Raw genomic sequence first — 27,718 nt, 5'->3', positions numbered from 1 at the left:
TAACCTAAAGTATTGTACGAGGGTTGGTAACACCTTTTGTGTTTTTTAGCTGATCCTTTCCCGCACAGAAGGCTACACCATCACTATATATCCAGCTACTGTTCCACTTTCTCTTATCCCATCTTTTACCTATTCAATCTGTTCTAAATGCGCTGATGTGTCTTCTTACTTCTGCTCCATCATGCCACTAGAGGTGTGCGTGGATCCCTATGTTTTAGGTTTTGGTTACAAATTATCATCATGTTTTGTGGAAACCACCCTCAAGCATTTTGGTTTGGATTCATTTTTAGTTTGATGTTGAATTTCTTTAAAATCAATATAAATCGCCAAACATTGATTTAAAATATTTTTTCGGTACTCTTTACCTAGAAGGGCGCCCATGGCGACCATCGCGACCATCGAATGCACTAAAAATCGGGTGCGACGCGATGCCCGCGATGGCCGCGATTTCCCATAGGGACCAATGTTAAAAATGAGATTGGACCCGATTTTAGTGTTCAATGCCTCAATGCCCGCGATTTTTACATAGGAAACAATGTTAAATGAGCCACAGAGCCCTAATAGTCACCATGAACTCTGAAATGGCCCCCACAATTGTTAACCCCACCCCACGATCAACGTGAACCCGAAGCGTGGCGAGCGCAGCGAGCCCGCGAGGGGCGGCGGTACGCGTCGTCCGACCTTTTCATGCCCTACTATCCACGTCGGCGTGGAGTTGAGAATAGAATAGTGTGGCGAGCGCAGCGAGCCACCGAGGCCCGAAGCGTGGCGAGCGCAGCGAGCCCTGCGAGGGGACGCGGATACCTTCACAGTTATACGCGTCCCCTCGCGGGCTTCACAGGTGTCCGTGGCGAAAAGCGGACACCTGTGAAGCCCGCGAGGGGACGCGTTTACCTGTGAAGGTATCCGCGTCCCCTCGCGGGGCTCGCTGCGCTCGCCACGCTTCGGGCCTCGGTGGCTCGCTGCGCTCGCCACACTATTCTATTCTCAACTCCACGCCGACGTGGATAGTAGGGCATGAAAAGGTCGGAGGACGCGTACCGCCGCCCCTCGCGGGCTCGCTGCGCTCGCCACGCTTCGGGTTCACGTTGATCGTGGGGTGGCGTTAACAATTGTGGGGGCCATTTCAGAGTTCACGGTGACTATTAGGGCTCTGTGGCCCATTTAACATTGATTCCTATGGCCAAATCGCGGGCATTGAGGCATTTTACATTAAAATCGCGGTCAATCACGATTTTTAACATTGATCCCTATGGGAAAATCGCGGTCATCGCAGGCACCCGTTTTTAATGTACCCGCGATGCCCGCGATGGCCGCGATTTTTTACCCCCGACGCCCGCGATTCCAATCGCGGGCGCCCTTCTAGGTAAAGAGTACCATTTTTTCTTTTAATCTGGGTTGCCAACTGATGCCCTTATGTAGCAACAATGATAATGAGTTCTAAATTGTATTGTAAAAATGTTCTAAATGTTGTTAAGACATTTCTATCAATGTGTTATCATGTTTATGTAAGGCATTGTCAAGTGAACCAGAGTGGTTTTTAAGCCTCTTAGAAATCTTATATTCCAACCAGCCAGGTGATTTGATCCCAGTTGGGTAATAAAACAGAGCAACATTCATAAGGAACTATAATGCATTTTCTTACAGACGTGAGTAGAATATAGCTAAACCATTAAATGCTCGCTTGGGAGACTTCAATTTATTAATTATTTATGCTTTGCATATTGATGTTTGATTTTGCTTTTAATCTAGTCAGGCAATTTAGGCTTAATATTTTATTACAATCTGTGTGGATTTTTTTTGTCCTTACATTTTGTTTCCTCTGTCTTTCAGCCCCTTGTACATATCCTCATATGACTGCCTCTGCTTGCCAGGAAACAGGAAACCGGTTATTACTGGGAAGACCGAAAGACCCAAGGAAAGGGAATCATCGAATCAAACCCAAGGCCTTAAAGAACATCTCAAAAGAAAGGCCAAATTCTCTGGTTGACCTGAAAACTTATAAGGACACAAAGATTTTAGTGGCTAAATTTCTGGAACATTCAAATTGTCACCTCTCTCCGGAAGTGCAACATGTTGTAAATAGTATTAAATCTGTAATCAAGTCAGATGAAAGGCACATGGAGGAAGCAATTTTTAGTGCCAACATTATAGACCAGGTAAACAGATGTATTGATTGTATGGACTAAAAAAATATGCACATGACCCCTTATACTTCTGGGGGTGGCTGGGGGTTGGCTAACTCTACCATTCATGCCATTATAGCACTACCACCCTGTGGATTTTTCTACCACAATTTTCTCCATTTGTTATTTTGTAGGGCCTCAATATTGTTAATTGAAGCAAACTTCATCATGTCTATTTTCCCACCTACGGCAATGGAGAATTGGGCGGCATTGCAGATAATTACACCAAATTCAGTTGTCTCCAGGAAACTCTGATCAAATTTGACTTACCGTATATACTCGAGTATAAGTCAGCCCGAATATAAGCCGAGTCACCTAATTTTACAACAAAAAAACTGGGAAAACTTATTGACTCAAGTGGGACCTTCACCGTCACTGTGATACACCAACTAGAATCTTCCATATACAGTTCTATTGACGGTAGAAATTCATTAGTTAAGTATGATAAATAAAGAGAGCAACTATCAACTTCAGAGGTCACTTTGCAATCAGCCAGTCAGAAATTTCCAACTAGTTTTGGTGGCCGTCGTTATCACCACTGTGTATATGCGCCCTTCCCCAGTAAACATGTGTCTTTATGCATGTCTGCCTCTGTTTAAAATATGCAAACATGCCCTTACTTGTGTAACCTGTTCCTTTCTCCTAGTCTAAGCACACCCTCCTGTGACATCTGGATACCGTTGTGTATGTGTGTCCCTTTTGCCTGGACATATTGTTTTTGGGTGAAGGTGCATACGTAGAACAACATTTCATATGCCCAACTCAGCATCAACCCAAATGCTCTTATATTTAGAATAATTGTGTTCTCTGAGGAGGTCAAGGGTGTGTGATGCCAGGGGTGTGTCAATGTCCAGTGTTGGACTGGCCCACAGAGATACAGTGAAATCCCCAGTGGGCCACATTGCCTGGGGCCCATCGCCAAAACTGTGCCTTTGAATTACACATTACCTTATGCTGCACATATGTTACCTTTACTGGTGGATTTTGTACAGTGCATTGTTGGTATCATCAGGGCCGGTGCTAGGGTGTCCGGTGCCCTCCTGCAAACCATACATTTTGCGCCCTTTCACATTGCCATTGCAACAAGCTGCAGCCCGATTGTGGGAACGTCTGGAACATGCGATCCTATGGAGGATCTCGGGTGCATGTACATGTGTGCATACACCATCTCAGTGCTGTGTCCGCAAAATGTTGCAGGCACAAAAGGTGCCCATACAGGCTGCGAGAATTGCATACGTTATGGGCTAGATCACACGGCATGCATGCAATGTGTGTGCGATGCAATCCGAAAGCAGTACAAAAAGTATGTGCAACACATACTTTTTGTACTGTGCGATGCGATGGCCGTGGGAGCGCACATCGCATCGCCACCTTTAGGCACATAACCCAGCCTATTATTTAAAAAGTGTCTAAATTAATATTTAAAAAATCTACAATTATTAAAAAATTGTTATAAACATGTATAATAAAAGACTCACTGTTCTTTTGTTGTTTAACCCTTGTGCAGTCCCTCCTCTTCTATCTGCGTAGGCAGGACTCTGAGGACGCCATTACACCCCTCTCGTGACTGAGGGGGAAAGGAGGGGAGAGAAGGAGGAGATGGAAGAAGAGGGGAGGAGATAGAGGGGGCGAAGTGTTGAGGATTGGCAGTGGCACTGGCACAGCACACTGAGAAGAGGGAAGGAAGGGGAGGCGGCGCTTCTGCCTGTTCGTCATTTGTTTGACAGCTGACAGGCGCAGGGAGCAATGGGTAGGGGGCGGAACCGGACATGACATGTCATCCAGGCATTCACAGACAGTGCTATATGCCTCAGCGCAAGTGTCCGTGAGGAAGAGGGGACAGGTAGTAGGTGGAGGACAGTGTGTGCGCGGTGCAGGGAGCTGCTCAGCCTCTCCATACTGCCGCCCGCTGTCAGACAGGCACTGCGGGTGGATTGCAGGCTGTCTGCACTCGTGGTGCAGGGAGCAGCTCTTTATACTGCTACCCGCCCGCTGTCAGACAGGCGCTGCGGGCGGTGTGCAGGAGGCAGTGACAGTTGCATTAGCATGTGAATGCCCAGGGTTTTTATGGGGATGCCCATGAAACACTGGGCGTTACCCCTTGCCAACCCCCCCCCCCCCCCCGCCCGCACTGCTAGGTGCAAACAAGCTGACGAATAAGCAATTTGCCGATCCTGCTCGCATAAAATGGCTGCACGTGTGCAAAAAAGTTTATGTGTATGTGCAGTTGCTATACATCGCCCCCCAGTGTGAATGGGCAGAGGAGCGAAGAAATTAGAATGAGGGCCTATATGCAATGTGCGCTGAAGCTCATAGTGACTGAACATCCCAGATAACTGAATTGCCCCCTATGAAACCAAATACCGATACTTTAGCAGTTAGACATTTTTCAAAAAGGCAGCCTTCACATCCAAGCAACTCATTTACTTTAACTCGTTTACTGATTCAATGCGGAGATGTATCAAACCTTGGAAAGAGATGAAGTGGAGAAAAAGCTCCTAACTGCCAAGTTACAGGCTGTTTATGAGAAATGATAATGATGTGCACTTTCTCTCTACGCTTTATCTCTCTCCCCCATTATCTTTTAACAGCACATATGCAATGATCCAATGAGAAATAAATGAATTCATAATGTGTACCCTATTCTATATCCTAAACTATTACCAAGCAATCTTCACACAAATAGCGCCAATGCTCCTTCATATATTCTAACGTTCTTTAATAATTCAGAATAACCATTAGATGTAGAACACACATAAATAGCTTGGTAAGATATTCCCCTTTGTTTCATGCTGATTTAGGTTTAGTTATCACAAGAGCACAATGTTATAATTTACTAAGAGAAATCCCACTGAGACCATCTGCAGAGTCAGCAGAGACAGCACCATTCTGAATGTACACTGGGGCTCAACAGGCAGAAACGTTATCTACATTTAAAATACCTGTTACGTATCAGTCACTTTTATTATTTTTTTTATTATTAAGTTGTAATTACCTTATAAATAATTTAATTTACAGCATTGGCAGAAGTAAGTTATAGTGTACACAGTAAGTACTTAGGTAGAAAAGCAAGTGAGACATGACTTCTGAAAGACAGGACTCCTATGTCTGCCCTTGTTGTTCAGCCAGATGCTATTTTAAGTATAACTTATGGATATCCTATTAACATTCAACTATATGCAAATGAACAGCAAGTACTAAGCACTCCTGTGTAGCAAATTCATTACATATTCATAAAACAAGAGCTTTGAAAGCATCAAACATTCTTTTCTGTTAACCCTTCACGCAATTGTATTACAGAACATTCTGACCTGAAGCTTTGCAGGGCATTTATATACTGTAGCCCTACACTTTATATAGACTGTAACATTTAAGGAGACTGAATAACCTCCATGCGGTAAGCTTGGAAGACAAAGATTTTAGAACTTGATGTAACTTGACTAATGGATAACCAATGAGAAATTTTGGGAATGAACAGTTTGGAAGTCTGACCTGCCAGTCACTCAAGGCATCCCATCGGGAGGTGTTCCCTCCCTCCGGGATGCCTCTCTCTGCGCAAATGTGCGGCAGCCCCCAAACCGGTTTCTGTAAAGGCAGCCCACGGAGGCTTGGGCCAGCGCATGCGCAGTATTTATGAAGGTACTGCGCATGCGCTGGCCCCGTGTAGGGGACAGGGGTGCGCACCTGCACAGACTTCCGGGGACAGCGGCGGTGGCTGGGGATGGCAGCGGCAGTGGAGGAGGGGCCCGCATTGCCGAAGCCCCCCTTCATTGTAATGGTAAGAGCAGCCACTGATTATAGGTATATTACTATATATTGTCACTGGCTAGTTTATATCAAATCCTACACTGTGAACACACTGCTCCAATGCATGCATACAGTATATTCTAATGTATTTATGCTGTTGTCCAAATGTGCCAACCTGAGAAGCTAGCGACTGCAGTGTAGTCCTGATCAGAGATAGACGCAATGTCAGGCAGTCTCGACCAGGGCATAAAGTGGTCATGCAGAGGTGGGGTAACTCATTTCTCTATGCCACCTAATTACACCCCCTCCCCTCCACCGATTAGTTAGAGACAGGGCCAGTGGTAGGGTTTTTGGCACCCCCCTGCAAATTAGAATGCTTTTCTGTGAGGATTACTGTGCAGGTTCAATGTGGAGGTTAAAATGTTCCACCTCAGAGCTCAATTCCACCCTGTTCCCCCTCACTTTAACCACCGGTCTCGACCATTTTGGCTGCATGTCACAGCTAGCAACTGCGGTCCAGCATGGTTTCTCTGCTGCCTGACTATTAACCAAGGTACAGTAGGAGCAAGTTTCATCTTTGCTCCTTTGGTCATGGCTAGCCATGGCTAGCCATGGCTATTCTATTGTTCTCAGCTGCAATACAATACGTATTGCAGCTGAGAACAATAGAATAGCCATGGCTAGCCATGGCCAAAGGAGCAAAGATGAAACTTGCTCCTACTGTACATCATATTGTTGCATCATCCTACACTACGTTACTGCTCCCCTCACCCATCACTGCTGCCTCTTCATCCTTAACTGACATTAGGACGTGAAGGTACAGGAGAAATGATAGTACATTTTAGGGCCTTGGTATAACTCTCCTCTGTCCTTTACCTTCCTCTACCACCAACAGAAATTACGGTACACAGTGAACTCTTCATATAACTGAGCTTTTAATTCATTGGGTATCATAAATGGTGCTCCAGCCAATCAGTTTCCAACGGTCTTTTTTCAAACACATGGCAGTTAGGAGTGGAGTAGCTGGAGCACGGTTTAGCATATCAAATGCGTTTTAAAACTCATTGCGTAAGATAAGGCTCTATTGTATATTTGCCTGAGCACGTAGACTGTCTAGGAGACACCAGAGTTATTGGGAGACTTTACAGGCTCTCAGAAGAGCAATCAAATCTTACAGTTCCCACCTATATGGGCAATGGTCCCCCAATTCTAGAGGTCTTCAAGTTGGGGCAAATTGAGTTCTGGGCATGTGCCTCCTGAGCTTCTTGGTCTGATTGTGATTTACACACAATTGAAGTGGCCAGACAGCATTCTCTGCCAGACCGTCAATGGCTATCAGCATGCTGATTGGTGGATGGCAGGAGCTATCTACCAATCAGAGTGCTGATAGCTATTCGATGTATGGAAGCAAATAGAGATTTTTTTCTAACACTAGCGAGTATAGGAGGTATAGTATTATGTAAGACAAGTGATGTATATACTAATGTCAATGGTGTGCATGCAAATTTTGTTTGCTAATTATCTTAATTCTAAAGACTAAATGAATGGTGCACCTCTAGTTTCACAGAGTATATAAACAATATAATACTAAGCATACTGTAAGCAATATAACCTGAACCATTTTCTCTTCACACATAGGTCATTACAAGCTCTCAGCAGAATGTCAGCATATCCAGAAAACGACTGCAGGAAGATCTCCACCTTCGGAGCTGTGGAGCTCTCAGTTCTCCTGTAGCATTTCTACACAGGATACATCTAGCACGAGATGTCAATCAGGACAGACCACATAGTCTAGTCGGAGTCTGCAGAGAAACCATCCTTTGATTACCGTCTTTTAAGAGATTGCATGCAAAACCAAGGACTTGAACTCTGTCACCTTGCACCAACAACAATATGGCATCTCCTATCTGGACTTCGTCATGCATGGGACTAGAGACTCCATCTTTGAAGAGGTCCCTGAATGTAATAGGTTCTGCAACAACAATGCAAGCTTTATTTCCACACAAAAAGCCTTTTTGGAACAGATGTCTGGAGTTTAATCTATTTTTTATTTTGAAAATAGAGCTATGGATATTGCTGCCATGTAGCTTCATTTAATGTTCACATCTTAACAGTTATCACCTCCCAGAAAAGATGACCATTCTGTGACCCTGCAAGCTTGTACCAATGAAAGCTAGCATAACATACAGACAAAATCTTCAGAAGAAGAAAGTTATCTTACAACCTCAGCGTTGTATTACTTTATGTACCTTCAAGTGTTTTCACAGTGTTTTAATAAAAAAAAAAAATTGAAACTGTTTTACTTCATCTTAAAGCTATATTTGAGAATTGTCAGTCTAGCTCTTATTTCTATATTGTATTATACTATCTGATTTACAAGCTTTAGTCAATCTTCCTGTCAGTGTTTCTTATGCATGCGCACACTATGTTTTGATACCATAATTATCTAGTATTTCCTGTTTGTTCCTTATGAGTGGCCAGCCGTTAGTAGCAGGTGACCATTTTACTGTAGGGAGGGAGTGAATAGAGTTTTTACGATCATTGTCCCTGTGGTGCAATGGGACATCATGTACAGGGCCACGATGACGCAATCCGATGAAAATCACATTATTATCATGGCCAAGGGACTAACCATTATATTAGGAAGTTGGTATGATGCAGGACAGTGACCTGCTCTTCTATGAGCTGAGGATTTAAAAATGAGTAAGAGTAAGCATGTGGAATGTTGTTTGTCAAATATTAGGCATTACTGGAAGACATATTAAAACACATATGCACTTTATCAGAGAATTGATCCAGATGGCAGTTTCCATGTAGGCCTCAGTATGCTAAAAATACTCTGACATTGGCAAAAGTTGGGGGGGGGGGGGGTTTCCAGTTGCCCCCCAAAAAACCTATCTTGCACAGAAGCTCAATTTATGACCATAATGACAAGAGTTTACATGATTGTCTGGGGCTGGTACTGGGTTGTTCTACCACTCAAACTCTCGCACTTGCTTCAATGCTCCGTAGAGCGGAAGTTTGTTGAATACGTTTCTAAATCCCCCTCTAGAGATCCTGCGTTATGTCCTTATGCCGACATAAGGACACCAATAAGTCAGGATATACAGTACTGTAGTATGTTGCAATGGCTGGACACTGTGGCACCATCTAGTGGGTAGGGGAAAACAGAAAAGGACTCTCTCTTTTTTTGGGGGGGGGGGGGAGGGGCACAACTTGTAAATGATATGAATTTGGTTTAAAAATTTACTTTTATTAGGTTAAGTTAAAATATATGAGCCAACTATTTACACACAAACACTTTTACATACAAGACATGAAACATGCAAGGTCTTGTATGTAAAAGTGTTTGTGTGTGAATAGTTGGCTCATATATTTTAACTTAACCTAATAAAAGTTACTTTTTAAACCAAATTCATATCATTTACAAGTTGTGCCCCAAAAAAAGAGAGTCCTTTTCTGTTTTCCCCTTGTTGCATCATATTACTCTCTAGGGAGCACCTCCACTTACATGACTAGATACCATTGTATCTACTATATTCTTCTTCATTGTGGAACATTTCTTTAATCTATATATATACATTTTTCTGAGTAATAACAGTTATACTTGTGCATGGACAAAATCCCTTCTCCCCTTTCCCCTTACCAATACCATCTAGTGGCTGTCAGTGCAAAAAACTGTTAAATTCTCCCATAGAGGTGAAGAGCAGAGGCTCTGCGTTTGCCTGTCAGCAGAGGCTCTAGAATGGAAAATTGCAAACAGAGGCTCTAGAAGGGAACACTGCAATCAGAGGCTCTTGATTGGTAAACTGCAAGTAGAGGCTCTAGAATGGAACACTGCAAGCTGAGGCATTAGAATGGGACACTGCAAATAGATGCTCTAGAACAGGCGTTCTCAAACTGTGGGTCCTGACTCCAAAGTGGGTCCCGACCTTCTCAGCATGGGGTCCCGACTCCATGTTGCTGATCATCAACATAGGCGTGCGCAGAACATTTTATTAGGGTGTGCACTGTCAAAGGGGTGCATCTATCACCAACTATTGGGCATGTCTAGCACCGCCCATTGGGTGTGTCCAACACCGCCAATCAGGCGTGTCTACCATCATCTATTGGCACTCGCTACAATATAAATATCTCTCAGCCACACCATAATCTCCTGCCTATTTCAGTTTTAATCGTCTAATAACTCTGTGTAACAGTACATGCAAATAAATTCAAAAACATATATGGATGACGCAGGTATATAGAGATATGACAATGGTCTAGTACAATTAACAGTGCAAAACACACATATTTGTGTGGGCATTTCTTTTAATGGAATTGAGGGACAGATTTATAAAGCTCGGAGAAGTGATAAAGTGTCTGGTTTTTATCACCGGCCAATCAGCTCTCACCTGTAATTTTTCAAAGCAAGCCTGTAACTTCACAGGTAGGAGCTGATTGGCTGGTGATAAAAACCAGACAGTTTATCACTTCACCGAGCTTAATAAATCTGCCCCACAGTTCTTAAATGCAAAAGTCTTTGGTAAAAGGTATTACTCATATTGCTAGTGGTAGGGAGGAAATCATAAGGGTGGGCACAGCATTAGGGGGTGCCTGTGCACCCCTAACACTATGTGCGCACGCCTATAATCATCAGGCTGATTACTTTTCTAATCTCATTCAGTGATTCAAGGAGCTTGATAGATCTGTTGAATTGTCTGTTATTTTAGACTCCTCCCATCATTTTGTGCCTCCACAATGCTGCCATGTATATGCTGTCTGCTGACTACACATGTGATGTGATGACCTTCTGCAGTAACTTGCTGGGGTCCTGTAATTATTTTTACTGTCTAATGGGGTCCCAGAGCAAAATAGTTTGAGGACCCCTGCTCTAGAATGAGGCAAGTTGAGGATCTAGAATGAACCAAAAGTTGAAACTGGAAGACTGCAAATAGAGGTTCTCGATTGAAACAACAATACACTGGACCACTGCAAGTATCAGACAATGCATTTAGTACATTGTAACGGTGCCCTGTTATTACTGTTTCTGCTGTCATTACATAAAAGACACATAATACAGTATAAGACATACAGTAATAAATGACTGAGCTATCTACCAGAAACTCCAAATGCGTTGATCATAAATAACAGACGAACAGCTCCTTGTTCGTATTAAATTTATTAACAGTGATAACGTAATCCTTTCCTACAATTGGCAGCTACATGCAATGTACAGGTCACTCCTTGAAATACAGTACAATTGTGCAACTGTATGGTAAGGCTTCTTAAATCACAGTGTATACTATTCAAGGTCTAAGCCAAAATTAAGAACACCAAGAAACATTTATGTTGTTAACGATATACAATGTTGCTATGCACACAATCTAATACTGGAAATGGTTCTGGTTTGTTATTGACTGCATAAAATAAGAAAGCAAGCGAAACGCTTTTCTCCCTTATGTTGTGCTAACTGCAACTGTACAGAAAATACAGGGGGGGAACTCCTAACATGTCTAATAACATAACCACTGCCTCTAGAGTCATTGTCGCCCATGGAGCAACATTTCATCTGTTGAAGCTTAACAATAAACAGTAAAAAGATCCGAGCAGTACATGTATATACACATTAAACAGTCTCACATACAACGCATGGTCCAAGCAGTTCAGCTCCACCAGAAGAATAGCTTTATTAGCTATAGGTAGTCACACTTTTATATTTTCAAATGTCGGGAACCATAGCGACCGCCTTCACATGCACTTTCAGCTTCATCCATATTCAAGAACATTGTCAGAGAGAATGATATTGCATTGTTGTTTTTCTTTAGTATACATTTATTTGTGACTGTATACAATTCATCAACATCCAGGGAGCAGTTTTATGCCAAGAACAACTTCGTATAAAAGAAGGCTGGATGTATGGTTATGGCGTTAGTGGCTCTGATAGATGTATACTATAAAAGTCCTACTGTACTGTATGTGCATTAGAGTGAAATTGGTGTAAGCTCAGCACATACAGTATAAGCAGGGGACTGTGTGGTTGGCTGCTGAATGCAAACTTGTATGTACACCAATCATGTGAGCTCCTTGAAGTGACAAATTGCAATGTTTACCCTTTAGAACCAACTACCAGTTATCTCCTGATTCTTGGAATGTGCAGAACTGGCAGGATTCCAGTTTGGCCAAATATGATTTTAGTGTCCAGGACGCAGTTATTACTTGTTGGTACTGAAATTACAGCCATTTAATAACACTTTGCATAGCCTTACTTTACTTGGTGTGCCAATTACCATATGGCCTTAGTTTATATCTGGCCAAATGATTCAAAGATTTAGGGTTTCATCATTAAATGTGGATTCTGTACACACCTATCTAATTCAGATAAAGTTTTATATATATATATATATATATATATATATTAATTATACTGTAATATTAAATAATGGTCTAATGTAGGTACAGTAAGCAAAGCAACTTCTACATAACAATAAATGAACTGATTCTGAATTCATAGAAAAGTGTCACATGTAGCACTCAGCCAAGAGGGAGATCCATGGCTTGTTATCTGTCTGAGCACCTGGCATTTCTTTGGTTCATACAACATGTATTTTAGAAGGGATTGTGTTATTCATACTGTATGTGAGAACTGTACTGCCTGCCACCTGTTCTTTCTGCTGTACAGTATTCAATATCCTAAGATAAGAATGTTGCTATTTGTGGAATCAGACGAAAATCTTTTATTTTATTTTATATGGTATTCAAATAGGACTGGATTTATAGTGTGTACACACGGGGCGATATGGCTTCCGATGTTGCCAATATAGTGAACATCGGAAGCCATATCGCATGCAGATTGCATGCTTTTTTAGGGCTTGCGAGCCCGATGCGCTGTCGATGTGCGCTCCCGTGTGAGTGCAAGTCGGCAGTCTGATAGAGAGGGCAGGCAAGACTATATAGTGCAGATCCGCACTATATAGTCTAAATTGTACCACTGACTGCATGCCGTGCGATGCGAGTCCCGATGCCATCTGATCGCATCGGGACTCGCATAGCACGGCAAAGCTACCGTGTGTACACAACTTTAGTCAGATATTGTGAGACTGTGGCTGATACATTGATACCTTGATACATTGATACCTTATGCTTATAAGTGTGCCAATTTTTAAACAGAGAAGAGCTCCATTTTCTATCCTAAAAGCATAAAAGCACAGTATAACAATGTGCTCATTATGATTTATATTTTTGGGAAGTAAATAAAGTATATTCAGCTTACAATGAATGTACAGCAGCACTAATGTTGGCTAATGCATCCGTTTACTATACTAGATCATCTCATCCCACAAATGTATTTTGTGTGCTTTTCTGCTATTACTAATGCTTAAGGCAGATTAGCTGTTACTTAAAGAAGCATGGCTCTCCGTTAGTCAAGAAAATTATTATATACATCATTTATCAAACTTGACTTTAAAAGCAGTCATAGTATACATGGCTTCCCATAATGCGAACATCATAGTGCTCTTTTAACTACACCTAGCCTGTACAGTATAAATAGCTGACATTCCTACTGTAACACCTGTCAATATATGGCACTGACGTCAATAATGTGCCCCATGGTTAGTAGTTACTGCTAATGACTTGTGCTATACAAATTGGTAGTGTAGGCAAATTAAATAGGTCAAAAAAGAAATCAATATGGTAACGTCCTGAGATTATTATCAAATGATAAAATGCAAACTAATGGTTAAAAGAAACACTGTTCTACTGCAGTTCAGCTCCGTTTATCATCATTATGCAATTTTATTGCTGCAAATAGACCTTATTGGTGTCTCTGAAGGGACATCGAGGGAGAGGATATGGGTAATAAATACAAGACAAGCACATTAACCTGTTATGCATGCACCATGAGTTAGGTCACAGCACGTAGTATTGATGTTGTTACGGTAACACGAGTACACTGTACCTGGGTTTGAGAATAGGAGAGGTCCAGAATCTTAAGCTGTGTACACATGGTGCAATATATTGCTCAGTGTCCTGTTTTCATCTGGTCACTGATGAAAAGGAGACTCAGCAGGGGGAGCCGCAGGGGGAAACAGCTGGACACAGAAGCATGCTTCTGCGACCAACGACCATTAGGGGCTGAACACGGGAGCGTGAACCCAGTGATTTATCGCCCACAGTCGCATACAAATCACTGGCAATATGGATGCTCAGCGACCATATTGCCAGCGATATGTGTCTAATATCACCCGTGTATACACAGTTTAAGCTTAAGTTTAAGTTCAATTTTAATTAATTCTACAATAATGTGTTTCAGGTGCTAAATGTGCAAGTAAGCCCCTGAAACACAACATCGATATACTGTAGAGAAAATTAAAATTTATTAAAATTGAACTTTTAGTATATTTACCCCTTTGTGTTGCAATAAAGGAAATTACAGTACAATCAGCAACAAACATGAATGCGACATTCTGTTAAAAATGATAGTGTAGACATTAGAAATATTGGATTATAAAGACTTTGTTTAATGGGACCACCAAAGCACAGCATTTCCACATGAGCCAAGCCTGGAGTTGATGACACTGGCTTACAGAACTCACTGTATATTGTTTCTTCCTTTGTCTCAATGTTCACACACTTACCAATGAAACATACAGCACATACACTTTAACACTACATGTACAATAACAAATAAATATCCTTGTTACTAGTCATAATGAGTAAACAGTCCGGAATGTCTCTTTCTGTGGCTTATAAATTGTCCTTGTTGGTAATGAACTAGCTTGAAAATGGCATCGCATTTGGCAAAAGAAAGAAGCAAGACAACAGGTAAAGGCAAACGCATCTGTCCATTGATAGTTGCTGCTCATTTGTTTGAAATACAAAATGTCTGCCCCGGTGTCTCTATTGATATGTGGATGTATAGTGATCTGCTTGTATAGCACATATCCTCTTATGGCTGCTCAGTATTAGATGTAAAGAGGTGTTTCTTGTCCAGTGAGAAGCCGAAACATGGCTGCTGGCATGGTCTTCATGTGGATCTGTAGTATAAAAAAGAATGGAGGTTAGACAGATTGAGCTCTCCAACTGACATCACAATCACTCATTCTTACTAAAGGTGCCCATACACTAGTAATTTTGTAGTATATTTATCTTCAGATCTGGCTGATTGGAACAAAAACATGGTTATGGATGAGTGACAGTTTGTCAGTTTTCCAGCATTTCCAAGCAAATGGTCAACTGTCATTTGCTTTCATCCATGACCATTGGATTTGTTCCAACCAGCCAGATCTGTATGGCCACCGTGTGTATGGCCACCATAAATGTCCGTTAGCTACAGATGATCCAACCATACAATCACACTTCAAATGTTGCATCTTTTGAATTTATAAGCCACACTTGTGTTCTACTATAAATATACAGACACTTTCACATAGAGTTGGGCTGTGTGTTGGGCTTCTTCTGATCTCAGCTGTGTTGCTGGCAATGCATGTTTTTAAAGTACATAATATGAGCTTTAATTTGAGGGTAGTCACTCCCAAACTGGATGGAGAGTTTAGGAAGTAAAACTGTTTTATATGTAGCCCCCTCTTTTTCAAGGGAACAAAAGTAATTGGACTACTGACTCTAAAGTTGTGCGATGGATAGATGTGGGCTACTACTTATTTTTATCATTATCATTAAGCAGGTCTGTAGTAGATTCCATGTGTGGCATTTGCATTTGGGAACTGTTTCTCTGAGCACGCAACAGGCCTTGACATTCATGCAAGACAATTTTGGTGAAGAACACTTTGCAGGGATAAACATATTATTCAAATCTACCACAAAGAGAAGACTTCATGAGAACAAATACAAAAGGTGCAAACCATTTACAGTATAATCCTCAGGAATAGAAAGGCCAGAATTTCCTTTGCCAAAAAATATCTATAAAATCCATTCCAGTTCCAGAACAGCATTATTTGGACAAAGGAAGCTAAGATCAACCGGTACCAAAACAATGGGAAGAAAAAGGTAGGGAGAAGGCTTGGGATGGCTCATGGTCCAAAGCATTGCACAGTATATGTACAACACTGTGGAGGCAGTGTGATGACATGTTCCTGCATGGCTTCCAATGGCTCTGGGACCCTAGTTTTTATAAATGATGTGACAGATGATAGAACGCATGATAGCATAACAAAGGCATTAACCCAGCATTTAGTTATGTCCATGGGCTCCAGACTTGCAGGATGAAAAAATAACATTTAATTTATGGTCATGTTGAATTGTCCAGTTACATTGGAGCCCCTGAAAAATAAAGGATTATGTATAGCAGCGGTGTCAAACGTATGGCCCTCCAGCTGTTGTGGAGATACACGTCCCAGCATGCCCTGCCATAGTGTTAGCAATCCATTATATAAAATCTGTGGCAGGGCATGCTGGGAGGTGTAGTCCCACAACAGCTGGATGGCCATGAGGTTTACACCACTGATGTATAGAAATGGTTGTAATTCACAAACATTTCATGTGATATATTTAATTAAACCGATGGAATTAAAGCTGAAAATCTACACTTGAATTACGCAAAAAATGAAATCTTTATAGTTATTTTGTTTCTAAAACAAATAAATGTGTACATATATCTATATATAGGTCTAATAAAGAAATTTTCGATTCTGTGAGAAGGCTGCAGTGACGTGTCTGTTCCGGTTACCTTAGGGATATCGGGACCCTGCTTTGTATATTTATAACAAAGGCATGCAGCGACATTGCTGACATCGAAGGGAGTGCCGGTCCAGGTGTGGATATATATATATATAGATATATAGATATATATCTATAAATAGATATATCTCTCTCTATATATATAGATATAGATATATATATATATATATATCATATGCATAATGATAAGAGTGACAAATATGACAAGAACCACGGCTGGCATTTCCTTTCACATGTGAGCATACAAAACAGAATAAAAATGTATTTAAATAAATTCGAAAATCCTTTCTTCTTCACTGCTTTTAAATATCAATTTATCTCATCAATGAAACATCTAAAATAAAATGTTCAAAGCTTTTGTCCGCACAATGGATCTGAGCACAGGATATCAGGGCTGGGGGGACGGACTTCATCAGCGAAATAAAATATTCATAGCACAAAATGTCTCCATTCACTGCACAGGGAAATGAATCCATCTATCTGCTGCCCCCATTTATCTGACTGCTGATCACTCATCGTAACAATAGAAACACTGTAGGTACAAAGGTGTTTAAATGGGATGCATTATCTCTCCTTACATAGAGGATGTTTCCAACAAAACAACCAAATCTATACATTTCTGTTAACATTATATATATATATATATATAACATATACTAATAGATACTGCAGTACTATGCATTCTCATGGTCTCTGTAATTACAGGAGCAAATTATTTGTACTTTTTATTGTATGAATCGTCAGATATAAAATGCTGGAAGATTTGTGTTACTATAACATACTGTAGACACATCACAAAGAGCACATCCCACACTCTTACCTCCCCTACAGAATTGGAGAGTGCCTGGACGATCTTTTCATGAGCTGTGGCCACCACACTTTGTCCATTGATCTCAATAATACGGTGTCCAACTCTTACTCCACCTCGCTCGGCAATTCCTCCCCGCATGAGGCTGCAGATCTAAACATTAAATGGCAGAGGAAAGACAAAGGATTTATGTTCACACAATTCACACAATTCATTGATTAACTGGAAATTGCCCCATTACTTATGTCATTTATGTGATGATGTCAGCATTTTATTACAGGTTGAACACCGATTATCCGGCATCGTCAGTTTCATCACTGATTAAAGAATTTTCCGGATTATCGGTGCTGTTAAATTCATGGGGTGTTGCTAAGTAAGGTGTGCTGCTCTTTTTTATAATTAAAAGAATACACATTTTTATTTTTACTGCAGGAATTTGTCTGCCGTATAATTCCATGCCTGCCGCCATGTGTGCCGAAACAGTCCAGGGGTGCCGCCATCTGTGCCGTATAATTCCATGTGTGCTGTATCAGGTCAGGGGTGCCACCATCTGTGCCGTATAATTCCTGGGGTAAGCCAAGTCTGCGTATAATTCATGGGGTGCTGCCAAGTGTGCTGTATTAGTCCAGGGGTGATGCTAAGCATGCCATATCAGTCCAGGGGTGATGCTAGGTGTGCCGTATCAGACTAGGGGGGATGCTAAGTGTGCCATATCAGTCCAGGGGTGATGCTAAATGTGTTGTATCAGTCCAGGGGTGATGCTACCTGTGCCATATCAGTCCAGGGGTAATTCTAGGTGTGCAGTATCAGCCTAGAGGGGATGCTAAGTGTGCCATATCAGTCTAGTGTTTGTGCCGCACACTTGTGTGGCTTATCATAGTTATCCAGCTACCTCGGTGCAACCTTTTGCCCTAAAAACAATATTGAAAGGTGTGAGCTGTTCAGAATAGACTGTAAATGAGTGGAAATGAATGTTATTGAGGTTAATATAGCGTAGGAGCAAAAAAAAAAAAAAAAAATTATGCGATTTTAGCAGTTTTTATGCTTTTTTAACAAAAAAATCAGAACCCAAAACCCAAGAAATCCAAACACAAAACACTTAGGAGGTGTTTTGGCAAAACCCATTAGAACCCAAAACCTCAAGGTAATCAGAACCCAAAACCCGAAAAGTGGCCGGTGCATATCTCTATACATGACAGGGAAAGACTCCCTTTGGATCCCCCGTCGTGTTTATTCTTAAATCCAGGCATTACAGAATTTATTTCTGCGCATAGAAGCAATAAGAAATACTGATTATCATGTCTATATTGATAATTAATAAATGAACCCCAACCTGTAGTGACTTTTTTTACGTCTAAAGCTATAACAATTTAGGTAAATTGATGAATTTTAATAAGACAGCTCACTGGTGAAGACTTTTCTGTCTCCTCTATAGTCCCTTTGCCTCACTGAAGAGACAATCTATCTCCCACGCCACAGCGAGTCACCATGGAACACTACAAAGTAAATAAGAGACCAGACTCTATAACAGACATCATCTATCCTAACTCTGCAATGGATATGGATTCAATGCTAATTACGTTGTCAAAAGAGAACATGCCAGTAATGGTTGTACTAACATTCCAGCATACACATATTGCTATATAATTCACATGACTGCGATAGCCTTTCACAAAGCTTTATCCAAAGGTTGGAAACATGTAATTTAATAACCTCACTGAATAAGGAAGAATAAACAGATTACTTTGTGCTGACATGTAAATATACTCCAATGACTGGGAGCATAAAATGGACTATTAATAACAACATGTACAGCATGGAAGCAGGAGTCCAAATTGTCAGAGATAGACATTTATAAACCATTCATTTCCTTCCATAGAAGCAAACGTGTACAGGAGCATTTGGTATCAAATTGATTTTAGAATGAAATACAAATGACTGGCTATGTGAGATAGAGGTAATCACACATGTGGGGGCTGTAATAATGTTGTGGCTGTGCATAAGATTGGCGATGGTCAAAATCACTACCCGAATGACTTGATGTGTCTTATATACAGTGTTCGCCTTTGTCCATGTGGCCATATAGAAGGGTTTGTTGTTTAAAGGATAGAGTTTGGGAATATTAATAAGTTAATATTACAGAAATATACACTCCCAGATTCATTTATGGGAAATGCGTAGTAGCATGCCTGAGTATATTATCTTGCAGGCATTTAATAGTTTCTACTCCCCTACATGAGTGATGGTGCAAGATAGCACCTTCAGGGCCATTTTTATGTATTTGCATACTGGGCCCATGGTCCGGGGGTCCTGGGAGCCTGTGAGCATGGGCAAACTGGGCTAGGAGGCACCTGCTTCCAGGGCTGATGCCTCCAAAGGCACGTAGAAAACGGTGCCTGGCCTCTATGATTGTGAATTGAACACAGTATTTTCCAGTCTGCAGCCAGACAGTGAATGGCTGACAGCATTCTGATTGGTTGGTTGATGACTGGAGCTATCCACTGTGCTGACACCCATTCATTGTATGTAAGCATGTGGAGAACCTGCACAGGACCACAAGAGAAGTAAGTTATGATTTTTGTATTTATTTATTCGCGTGAATAGCTGGTTAGGGGCCCCAGTGCATTGATTGTTCAGGGTCTGCAATGCTGCTAAGATGGCCCTGACCGCTGTGGAAGTATGTCACTAGACTTAGGCTCATTCACTAAAGGTGTTGGAGCATTGACATTTAATTTTAGAAAATGAGTATCCCTTGTTTCTATATAATTAAATATATTATGTCAGTATATCTTAAATGTATGCACTTATTGAGTATTAACATATTGTGACCTTTTCTGATTTCAATAAGATTTAACTGTATTTGTACAGTGTATTTTCACCTGGTCTGAGAACACAAATCTATGTTAATTAAGTGTTGTGGCTAGGTAGTCATTCGTTATGATACTACCTCGAGAAAGTTTGTATTATAGACATGACATGGCTGTTGGTCAGATTGTTCTCCACTGCAATATTGTGATCCTCTTAGCTGCACAAAACGATGCATTTTAAATAGAGCAGTGAGTTCCTCTTGTGGCAACACCCTTTAATTAATAAGCTTTTACAATTCTGCATTGAAATATACATAACTCCAATCTATTTGTCATGGATAATAAAACGGATGTTAATTATTAATTACATTTGAGGACTTGCCAACAGATTAACACAACATTAGAACAATACTGTAATGTCAGTAGCTGCTAAAAACAATTTCTAAAAACTCAAACAGAAAAAAATAAACAAAACAATAACTTCAAATGGAAGACAAAATGATTAGCGATGGACTACAGTGCTAAATAAATAAAAATACAATTCTGCAATTTGATCTCTAATCCACTATCCACTTATGTTTCATCTCTAATTTTATATCATCCCTCAGAACCTGGTCCATCTTTTGTCAGCTGCTGCTTATAAAAGGTACACTATGGTCCCTGTGAGTCTCCCTGTGCAAAGCCAATCATCTTCTCGTAGAGGCTCTTGTAAAGACTGGACATCTAGTAGACACATGTCTTAGGCCAGACAACTACCGTAGGTTCTATGCCCATCAAATAACCCTCAAAATGTGACAATTATGTAAACTCTTTAGAGGTGAAGCAGTCACTGGGAGGCTAAAAGGTACCACCTAGTTACCATCTTGAACACATTTGGGGCTTTTCTACACATGCTCATAAAAGGCATTTATTCGGGTCTTCTGTGACGACATACAGTAGAAGGCTGAAGGCTGAAGTGGCATCATTGGGCCCTCCTCTAGGTTTTGCTATGTACAAAATGTAATTAAGTAGCAATATCTTCTATAGCTAAAAAATAGTAATAACTTGTGCGGTGTAAGCAACAGACTCCCTATTGGATGGGTTAACTTGCAATATGCCTAACTAGAAAGTTAGAAGAATGGTTGAAGCAGGCACTCACCGAAGGCAATAAATCAAAGTTGAATGAAAGGTTTATTTAGGTCATCACAGCAGTTTCGATCCTCGACAGGGATCTTTGTCAAGACACAAGCATAATAAATCCAAGGACAGGAAGCACCAGGTATTGCACATATGCAGTGTCCCTGATGGCTATTTATGGCATCACTGGATCAATTAAAAAACACTCCCACTTCCTGCTAGGTATAAGCTCGGAAGTGTGCTAAAAGACGATTTAGAGTATGGTAAGATCTATCAAAACTCCCTCAATAGGGAGATACCATGACGATTAGCTGATAAATTAAATATAAAGCCACTCACCCCCTTGGAAAGCTCAAAAAACATCCAAAATATTAGGCTCCGTGAAACCGGATGTAGTGTGCGTTCCACCCACAACTACCCCGATCTGATGCTCCGAATTGGCGCTAACAACAAACGGGGGAGGGTGCACATCCACGATCCCCATAACCGGAAGTAACATGCACTCCAACAAATGGAACGCATGTCTTGCCGTAAGTAATGCGCCGAATTTGTGCATTGCAAATCCCTTTAATTCCTTTAGAGTGGAGCACCACCAAGTTGCCCACTGAGTCAACAGAGTGCGGTTCCCCAGTTCTACTAACTAGAAAGTTATATATGAAAAATCACCAGATAGCCGCTTATAAGCTTGCAAAGATTTCCGCTGTATTTATATTAAATAAGGGCTGGCCACACCAGCCCTCAAGGTCTTCCAATGGTCCACGTTTTCTTAATCCCCTAGCTGGTGCACAGCTATATTCATAACCAACTGTCACATTTTCAAACCTGCTGCATTAATTCCTACTATAGATCCACAGGTTGCCTGAAAAACATGAACTGTTGGTAGCTCTTGAGGACAGGTTTGGCCACCCTTGCATTAAATCTTTATTAAAATTAATTTATCAACATAACATAGTGGAAACATATAGACACAGCTCTAGAATTTGAAATTACAATTTAATTAACACATTCTATCTTGTATAAGTAACCAACCTATTACCTAGTGGCTAATGGAGAGTGTCCATGCCTATGTTCAAGGCTGGCAACCAATATGCAATAGTTACTGATGCTGTATTATTTGAAATAAATACTTACACAAATCTAACAACTATTAGTAGTAACTGTTAAAAGTATATAAATTAATATAAATAAATGACATTTCTATACTGATATTGTATATCTGAAATTGCAAATATATGCAGTATGTTCAAAGTCAGCTTCCTAGTTATTATTAGACTCCTGGCTGCCTGTAATTAAATAACATGATATACTCTAGGTCAATATCTTAGAGAACAAATCTTTCCAAACATAAAGAATATAAAAAGATTTCCCAATTTCCCTGCAAGTATTGAAACCTTTGCCGGTCAGTTCCATTTAGCTGAAATATGTAGGTAGATGCAGCGTTATTCTGATTAATGCTCTTCCCACACTGGACTGCTTTGCTCGTATAAAGCTCTCAAGGGGGTGTTAGGAATAAAATAATGTTAAAACTGTACAACGTGGGGTTTATGAGCCTTCATGATCTCTTATATAGAGAGAGCCATTTAAAGCTATTTAACTTATACCCTTTAGTTCCCTGTGGATTTAGGTGCATGTAAAGATAAACTACAAGCATTACTCTAGCTGTGCATTAATCCAATACAGATTAGTGCCTTATCCTATAAATACTGCCACATGCAGTATGTGTATATAAAAAAATGAATTAGTACTCTCAAGGTCTACTTTGTCTTAGAATCCTTTTCTAAGGACAAAAGATACTCAATATATTTTTTTTAATTTAATTTCTTTGAGAAGATTGAACCAGTAGCTATTTCTTTACCACTTTGCTCAAGTAATCTATTTAAAGTATTGTTCTTATGGAACTTGCAGTTCATGTGTTATTGTTAGGGATGGTCATTGACTATGGATGTTTCATAACCATTGATGAATTATGGCTTATATTGAATAATTTTGCCAATGATGGGGGAGAACCAGATGGTTTCCTCCATTGGTGGCATTGTATAACTGAATAATCTTTTTTTTATAAGTGTCAAGAAATGGAAAATAGCTCCACCCGAGAAGCCTCTTGCTCAGGATCTAATTGGCCTACAGCCCAGTCAGTCAAAAAAACAGAGATGCATCAGTTGGTGAAACCATTCAACAGTTACCCACTGCAGATTTGGTAACCATCGATGACAACCACATTGATGGCCATCCCTAGTTATAGCTCAAATACAGCATGTAATTCCCGTGTACTCAATGTTAACAGATGTGTATTATGTATATTTAATATATGGTTTTATTTTATTACATTTGTCAACAAACATGTTTATGAGAGGCAACATGACAGTTAAATGTACATTTAAATTGTTTGTTTGGTAAACAAACTACTGTAAATACTTAATACATAAGAAATATAGTCAGGCCATTGGGTGGCAGCATAAATAAAGAAGGATAACACACTCCATTAATACATTATACATATACATAAATGCATTATAAGCAGCAGCGACTCTTAGCTCTATGTCCCAGATGGTCTGCTGGTGTGAATGCACAGGATCGCGATCCCACACATACACACAAATTATCATGTGGCCCAGGGTTCTAGGACTGTACCAGCTACAACCCCCAGATATCAGATAGGGCTGTCATTATAGCAGAGGAGTGACGTCCCACGGTAAGCGCTCTCTCTCTCTCTCTCTGCTATCGCAGACTGGTAGTCCTACAGGGAAAAACACTTCCCAGTTTGTTAAGGTAACAACTATCCATAAATGTGCGTATAACATTTTGGGCAATACTGAAGGTGGCTAACTTATCCCATAAATTACAGACATTACATTATACTATATGTATAACAAATACAGGATGCGTGAGTGATTTTATTCACTCTGTGCTGAAGTTAGGGCCTGATTCAGACCTTAGCGCTCATCTGCAAATTTGTGAGTGTTTAACCGCCACCCAGACAGTAAGAAAACCTGTCCTGTGTAAATCTGCTATTGACTTGGGAAACTATCGCCGTCTGCTATCCTGTTGCTCATCCATATACGCAATTCACAAATGTGAGTAAGTCTGACCCTCCCACAGATGGGCTGAGATGGGCTGATCGAGGCTCGCACTGATGTCACAAACCCTCCCTGAAAACACCTGAGCAGGCCTGTGGGATTCCTGACACTGCCAGAAAACAGAAGGTGTCCATCCCCAAACGCAGACTTCCTGTCATTCCAATGGTGAAGGGATTGCAATTAGATTCTTTCGCTATTTATGTTGCTGTTGTGGCTCACGCATGCGCTCTATGATCCGTACTCATGCGCAGTCTTTCGATAAACAAACAGACTGCAGATTTGCAGTGATCAAATCTGAACAACCAACCTACTGAGTTGGCAGAACTGGCTCCCCTGTACTACTTGTAGCTTAGACTCCCAGCATTGGAAGAGGAATCTTCTCCATCAGTGCTGTACACTGGGAGCGGGGAGCTATATAAATACAATCACAGACATAACTGAGAACCAAATAAGCTATTGGTTGGGTGTGGATCATTAGGTCAACAGTGTCTCGGTCGACAGGCAAATAGGTCAACCGCTATTGGTTGACAGGCAGAAGGTCGACACATGAAAAAAGGTTGACAAACAGAATGTCGACATGGAAAGGTCAACATGGGAAAAGGTCAACATGAGTTTTTCAGGTTTTTGGTGTATATGTCGATATGGACACCGTATTAGCGTACCGTGTTCCCCTGCATGGCTCTCTGCGCTTGCCATGTTTCGGACACGGGGCCTCGCTGTGTTCGGCACACTGATCTATTATCCTTCTAGGCCCACTTTGATGGTAAAGTATGAACAAATCTTTTTTTGTATTAAAAGTCACGAAAAACACCTTATGCATGTGCCGACCTTTTGACCACATCAACCTAATGCGCGCCAACCTCTGTGTTGGGCTTCAGCCTGTCGACCAAGAGTGGCCTATTGATTGCCGACCTAGACACTGTTGACCTGATGACTGCATACCCTATTGGTTACCAATGGCATCAGTTTCTTTTCATCATCTTGGGAATGTGTTTCAGGGCAGCTCAGTCATCTAACTATGTATGCGATATAGTGGTTACAGTTTATGATAAAGTTTGTTTCAATGGGGCAGATGTATTAAGCCTTGACAAGAGATAAATGCAAGGGTGATAAAGAGAGATAAACGTCCCACCAATCACCTGCTAACTGCCATGTTACAGGCTGTGTGTGAAAAAAGTCAGTTAGCAGGTGATTGGCTGGACGTTTATCTCTCTTTATCAACCTTGCATTTATCTCTTGTTAAGGATTAATACATCTGCCCCAATGTACCTTAAGCCTGGTGATCTGGCGTAGGCAGGGACCCAGCGTTGTAATGCCAGCAAGGAAGACAGCGATGGCCATGCTGCAGGACCTCCTTCGTTAGTACATGTCCAGATGAGCGAGCGTGCATCATTGATGATATTGTGTGTACACACAGGACAAGATAGTGAGAGATATCACTGAGAAGGGACCTTCTGAGCGATATCTTTTACTATCTTGTCTAGTGGGTATGGGGCTTTAGAAGAATACTTTGTTGGCATGTGTGTCGGCTACACTACCGCATCATTTATACATCCGTCACGTTGCACTGTTTTGAGTCTGCATTACCAGCTAATGAGGTTACATCAAGGCTCCATCCAGGCAATCAATTTCCTGTTTACAATCATATGTAAATCATCTTATTAACATTGAGAAGATATGAATTTAAAAAAGGGTCAGTAATCATGTTTAAAGACAGGACAAATTCGCCCACTGTTTGACATTAACATATATATATATATCAATCTGGCATTTTTTAGCTTAATAGTACCGTTTAAGCATGCTTACTTAATTAAACATCTGATGCTGTGTTTCCTCCAATGTGAAATCAGCCATCAGTTACAAAGGAAGGAAAGAGTTTCTCTATGCTGCATGACTACTAAGTGAACACAAGGAACTAGTGAGTCCAGTGGGTACAGGGCCGGTGTAAGGCTTCTCAGCACCCTAGGCAATACTTCAACCTACCCCCCACCCCCCCCCCCCCCCCCAGAAGATGGGCAAGTCCCCTGCTTTCCCTGGAGGCCCTCTGCACCCTCCCCATTGCCGCACACAAAAGAGTACAAGGAGGAGAGGCAGCAATGTAGGCAAGTATGTCTCAAGGGAAAGTATGGAGGTGAGGTCTTAGAAGTTCCACAGTCGCCACCTGCATTAAGTACAACAAGGATCCTCATAGAAATCCTTGATTTTTTTATTTTCAGACTTGGTGGTGCCCCCCCAGATCCTGGCGCCCTAGGCAGATGCCTAAAGCTGCCTAATGGTAGAGCCAGCCCTGAGTGGGTATAAAGAAAGCATATGCACAGTTTAGCAGATGCACATACAATGGCATGGCCAGTGGGCTAAAGTTTGCTTTGTGAGCATTTTTGTCTTACTGTATATAAGCATCCTTCCAGAAAGCGAGCCTCTAAGAACTGTGGGTGATGAAATATTGCACCTTGCATATACTGTATGCTGCTCTTTAATATTTAATTTTTAATATATGCAACTACTGTATGTTATATTTGTATGTTAGCAGGGCACTTATGTATTAGCAGGGCGCCCAATTAGCATATGTACGGCACCGTAGGGAAATCGCATCGCATCGCATGTGATTTTCCTATGTAATTTATTCACTGCTCTCTGTCCTTGGGCGGTGCGATGAGATTGCATCTCATCGTATCGCGCCGCACTTAAAATTGCATGCGATTTATAGGGTGCGATTCCATTTAATTTACTATACACTTGTATGACATACAATGGGATTTAGGCACCCCCTCACTATCCACGCCACCCCGAAGCGTGGCGAGCGCCTCTCGTGGGCCCCGCGAGGGGTGGCGGAACGCGTCCTCCTGATCTTTTCATACCCCCACTATCCACGTGGGCATGGAGTTGATTTTATAGTTTGGCGAGCGCAGCGAGCCACCGAGCCTGAAGCGTGGCGATACACGCGGAATACATGTAACGTAATCCGCGGCCCATCGCGGGGCTTGCTACGCTCACCACGCTTCGGGTTCGGTGGCTCGCTTCGGGATTGGTGGCTTGCTGCTTTTGATTTAAAATCAACTCCACGCCGACATGGATAGTGGGGGTATGAAAAAGTTGGGAGGACATGTTCCGCCACCCCCCTAAATGGCATCGCACCCTATAAAATCGCATGTGATCGCATGCGATTTTATGTGCGGTTTGATCGCATGCAGTGCGGTCATGCAAGAAAAAGCTTATCATTTAATTACTTTAATTTAATTAAGTATTTACCTCTCTCAGAACAAAGCATCCATTGACATCACTAAATGCATATACAGTACA

General features: G+C 41.3%; 2 protein-coding genes across 6 annotated transcripts in view; one reads left to right on the top strand and one right to left on the bottom strand.

Moving 5' to 3' along the window:
* ENTREP2 (endosomal transmembrane epsin interactor 2) overlaps positions 1-8,216 on the top strand; it is a 703,761-nt gene extending 695,545 nt beyond the window's left edge. The window contains exons 10-11 of the mRNA XM_083183776.1: positions 1,834-2,159; positions 7,572-8,216. Coding sequence (XP_083039902.1) covers positions 1,834-2,159; positions 7,572-7,757 — 512 coding nt within the window. The 3' untranslated portion in view covers positions 7,758-8,216. The remainder of the gene's footprint in view (positions 1-1,833; positions 2,160-7,571) is intronic.
* A 6,195-nt stretch (positions 8,217-14,411) lies between these two features.
* The window catches only part of APBA2 (amyloid beta precursor protein binding family A member 2), a 378,680-nt gene continuing 365,373 nt past the window's right edge, over positions 14,412-27,718 (bottom strand). For all 5 annotated transcript variants that reach the window (XM_083183774.1, XM_083183772.1, XM_083183771.1 and 2 more), the window contains 2 exons: positions 17,431-17,571; positions 14,412-14,950 (listed from right to left, as the gene is read on the bottom strand). In XM_083183774.1, coding sequence (XP_083039900.1) covers positions 14,879-14,950; positions 17,431-17,571 — 213 coding nt within the window. In that variant the 3' untranslated portion in view covers positions 14,412-14,878. The remainder of the gene's footprint in view (positions 14,951-17,430; positions 17,572-27,718) is intronic.

This window comes from Crinia signifera, chromosome 4 (assembly GCF_055691185.1).
Source record: "Crinia signifera chromosome 4, ASM5569118v1, whole genome shotgun sequence".
In the NCBI taxonomy this organism is placed as follows: domain Eukaryota; kingdom Metazoa; phylum Chordata; class Amphibia; order Anura; family Myobatrachidae; genus Crinia; species Crinia signifera.
Note: the sequence above shows the minus strand (reverse complement) of the source record. Positions and strands in the feature narration are given on the sequence as shown.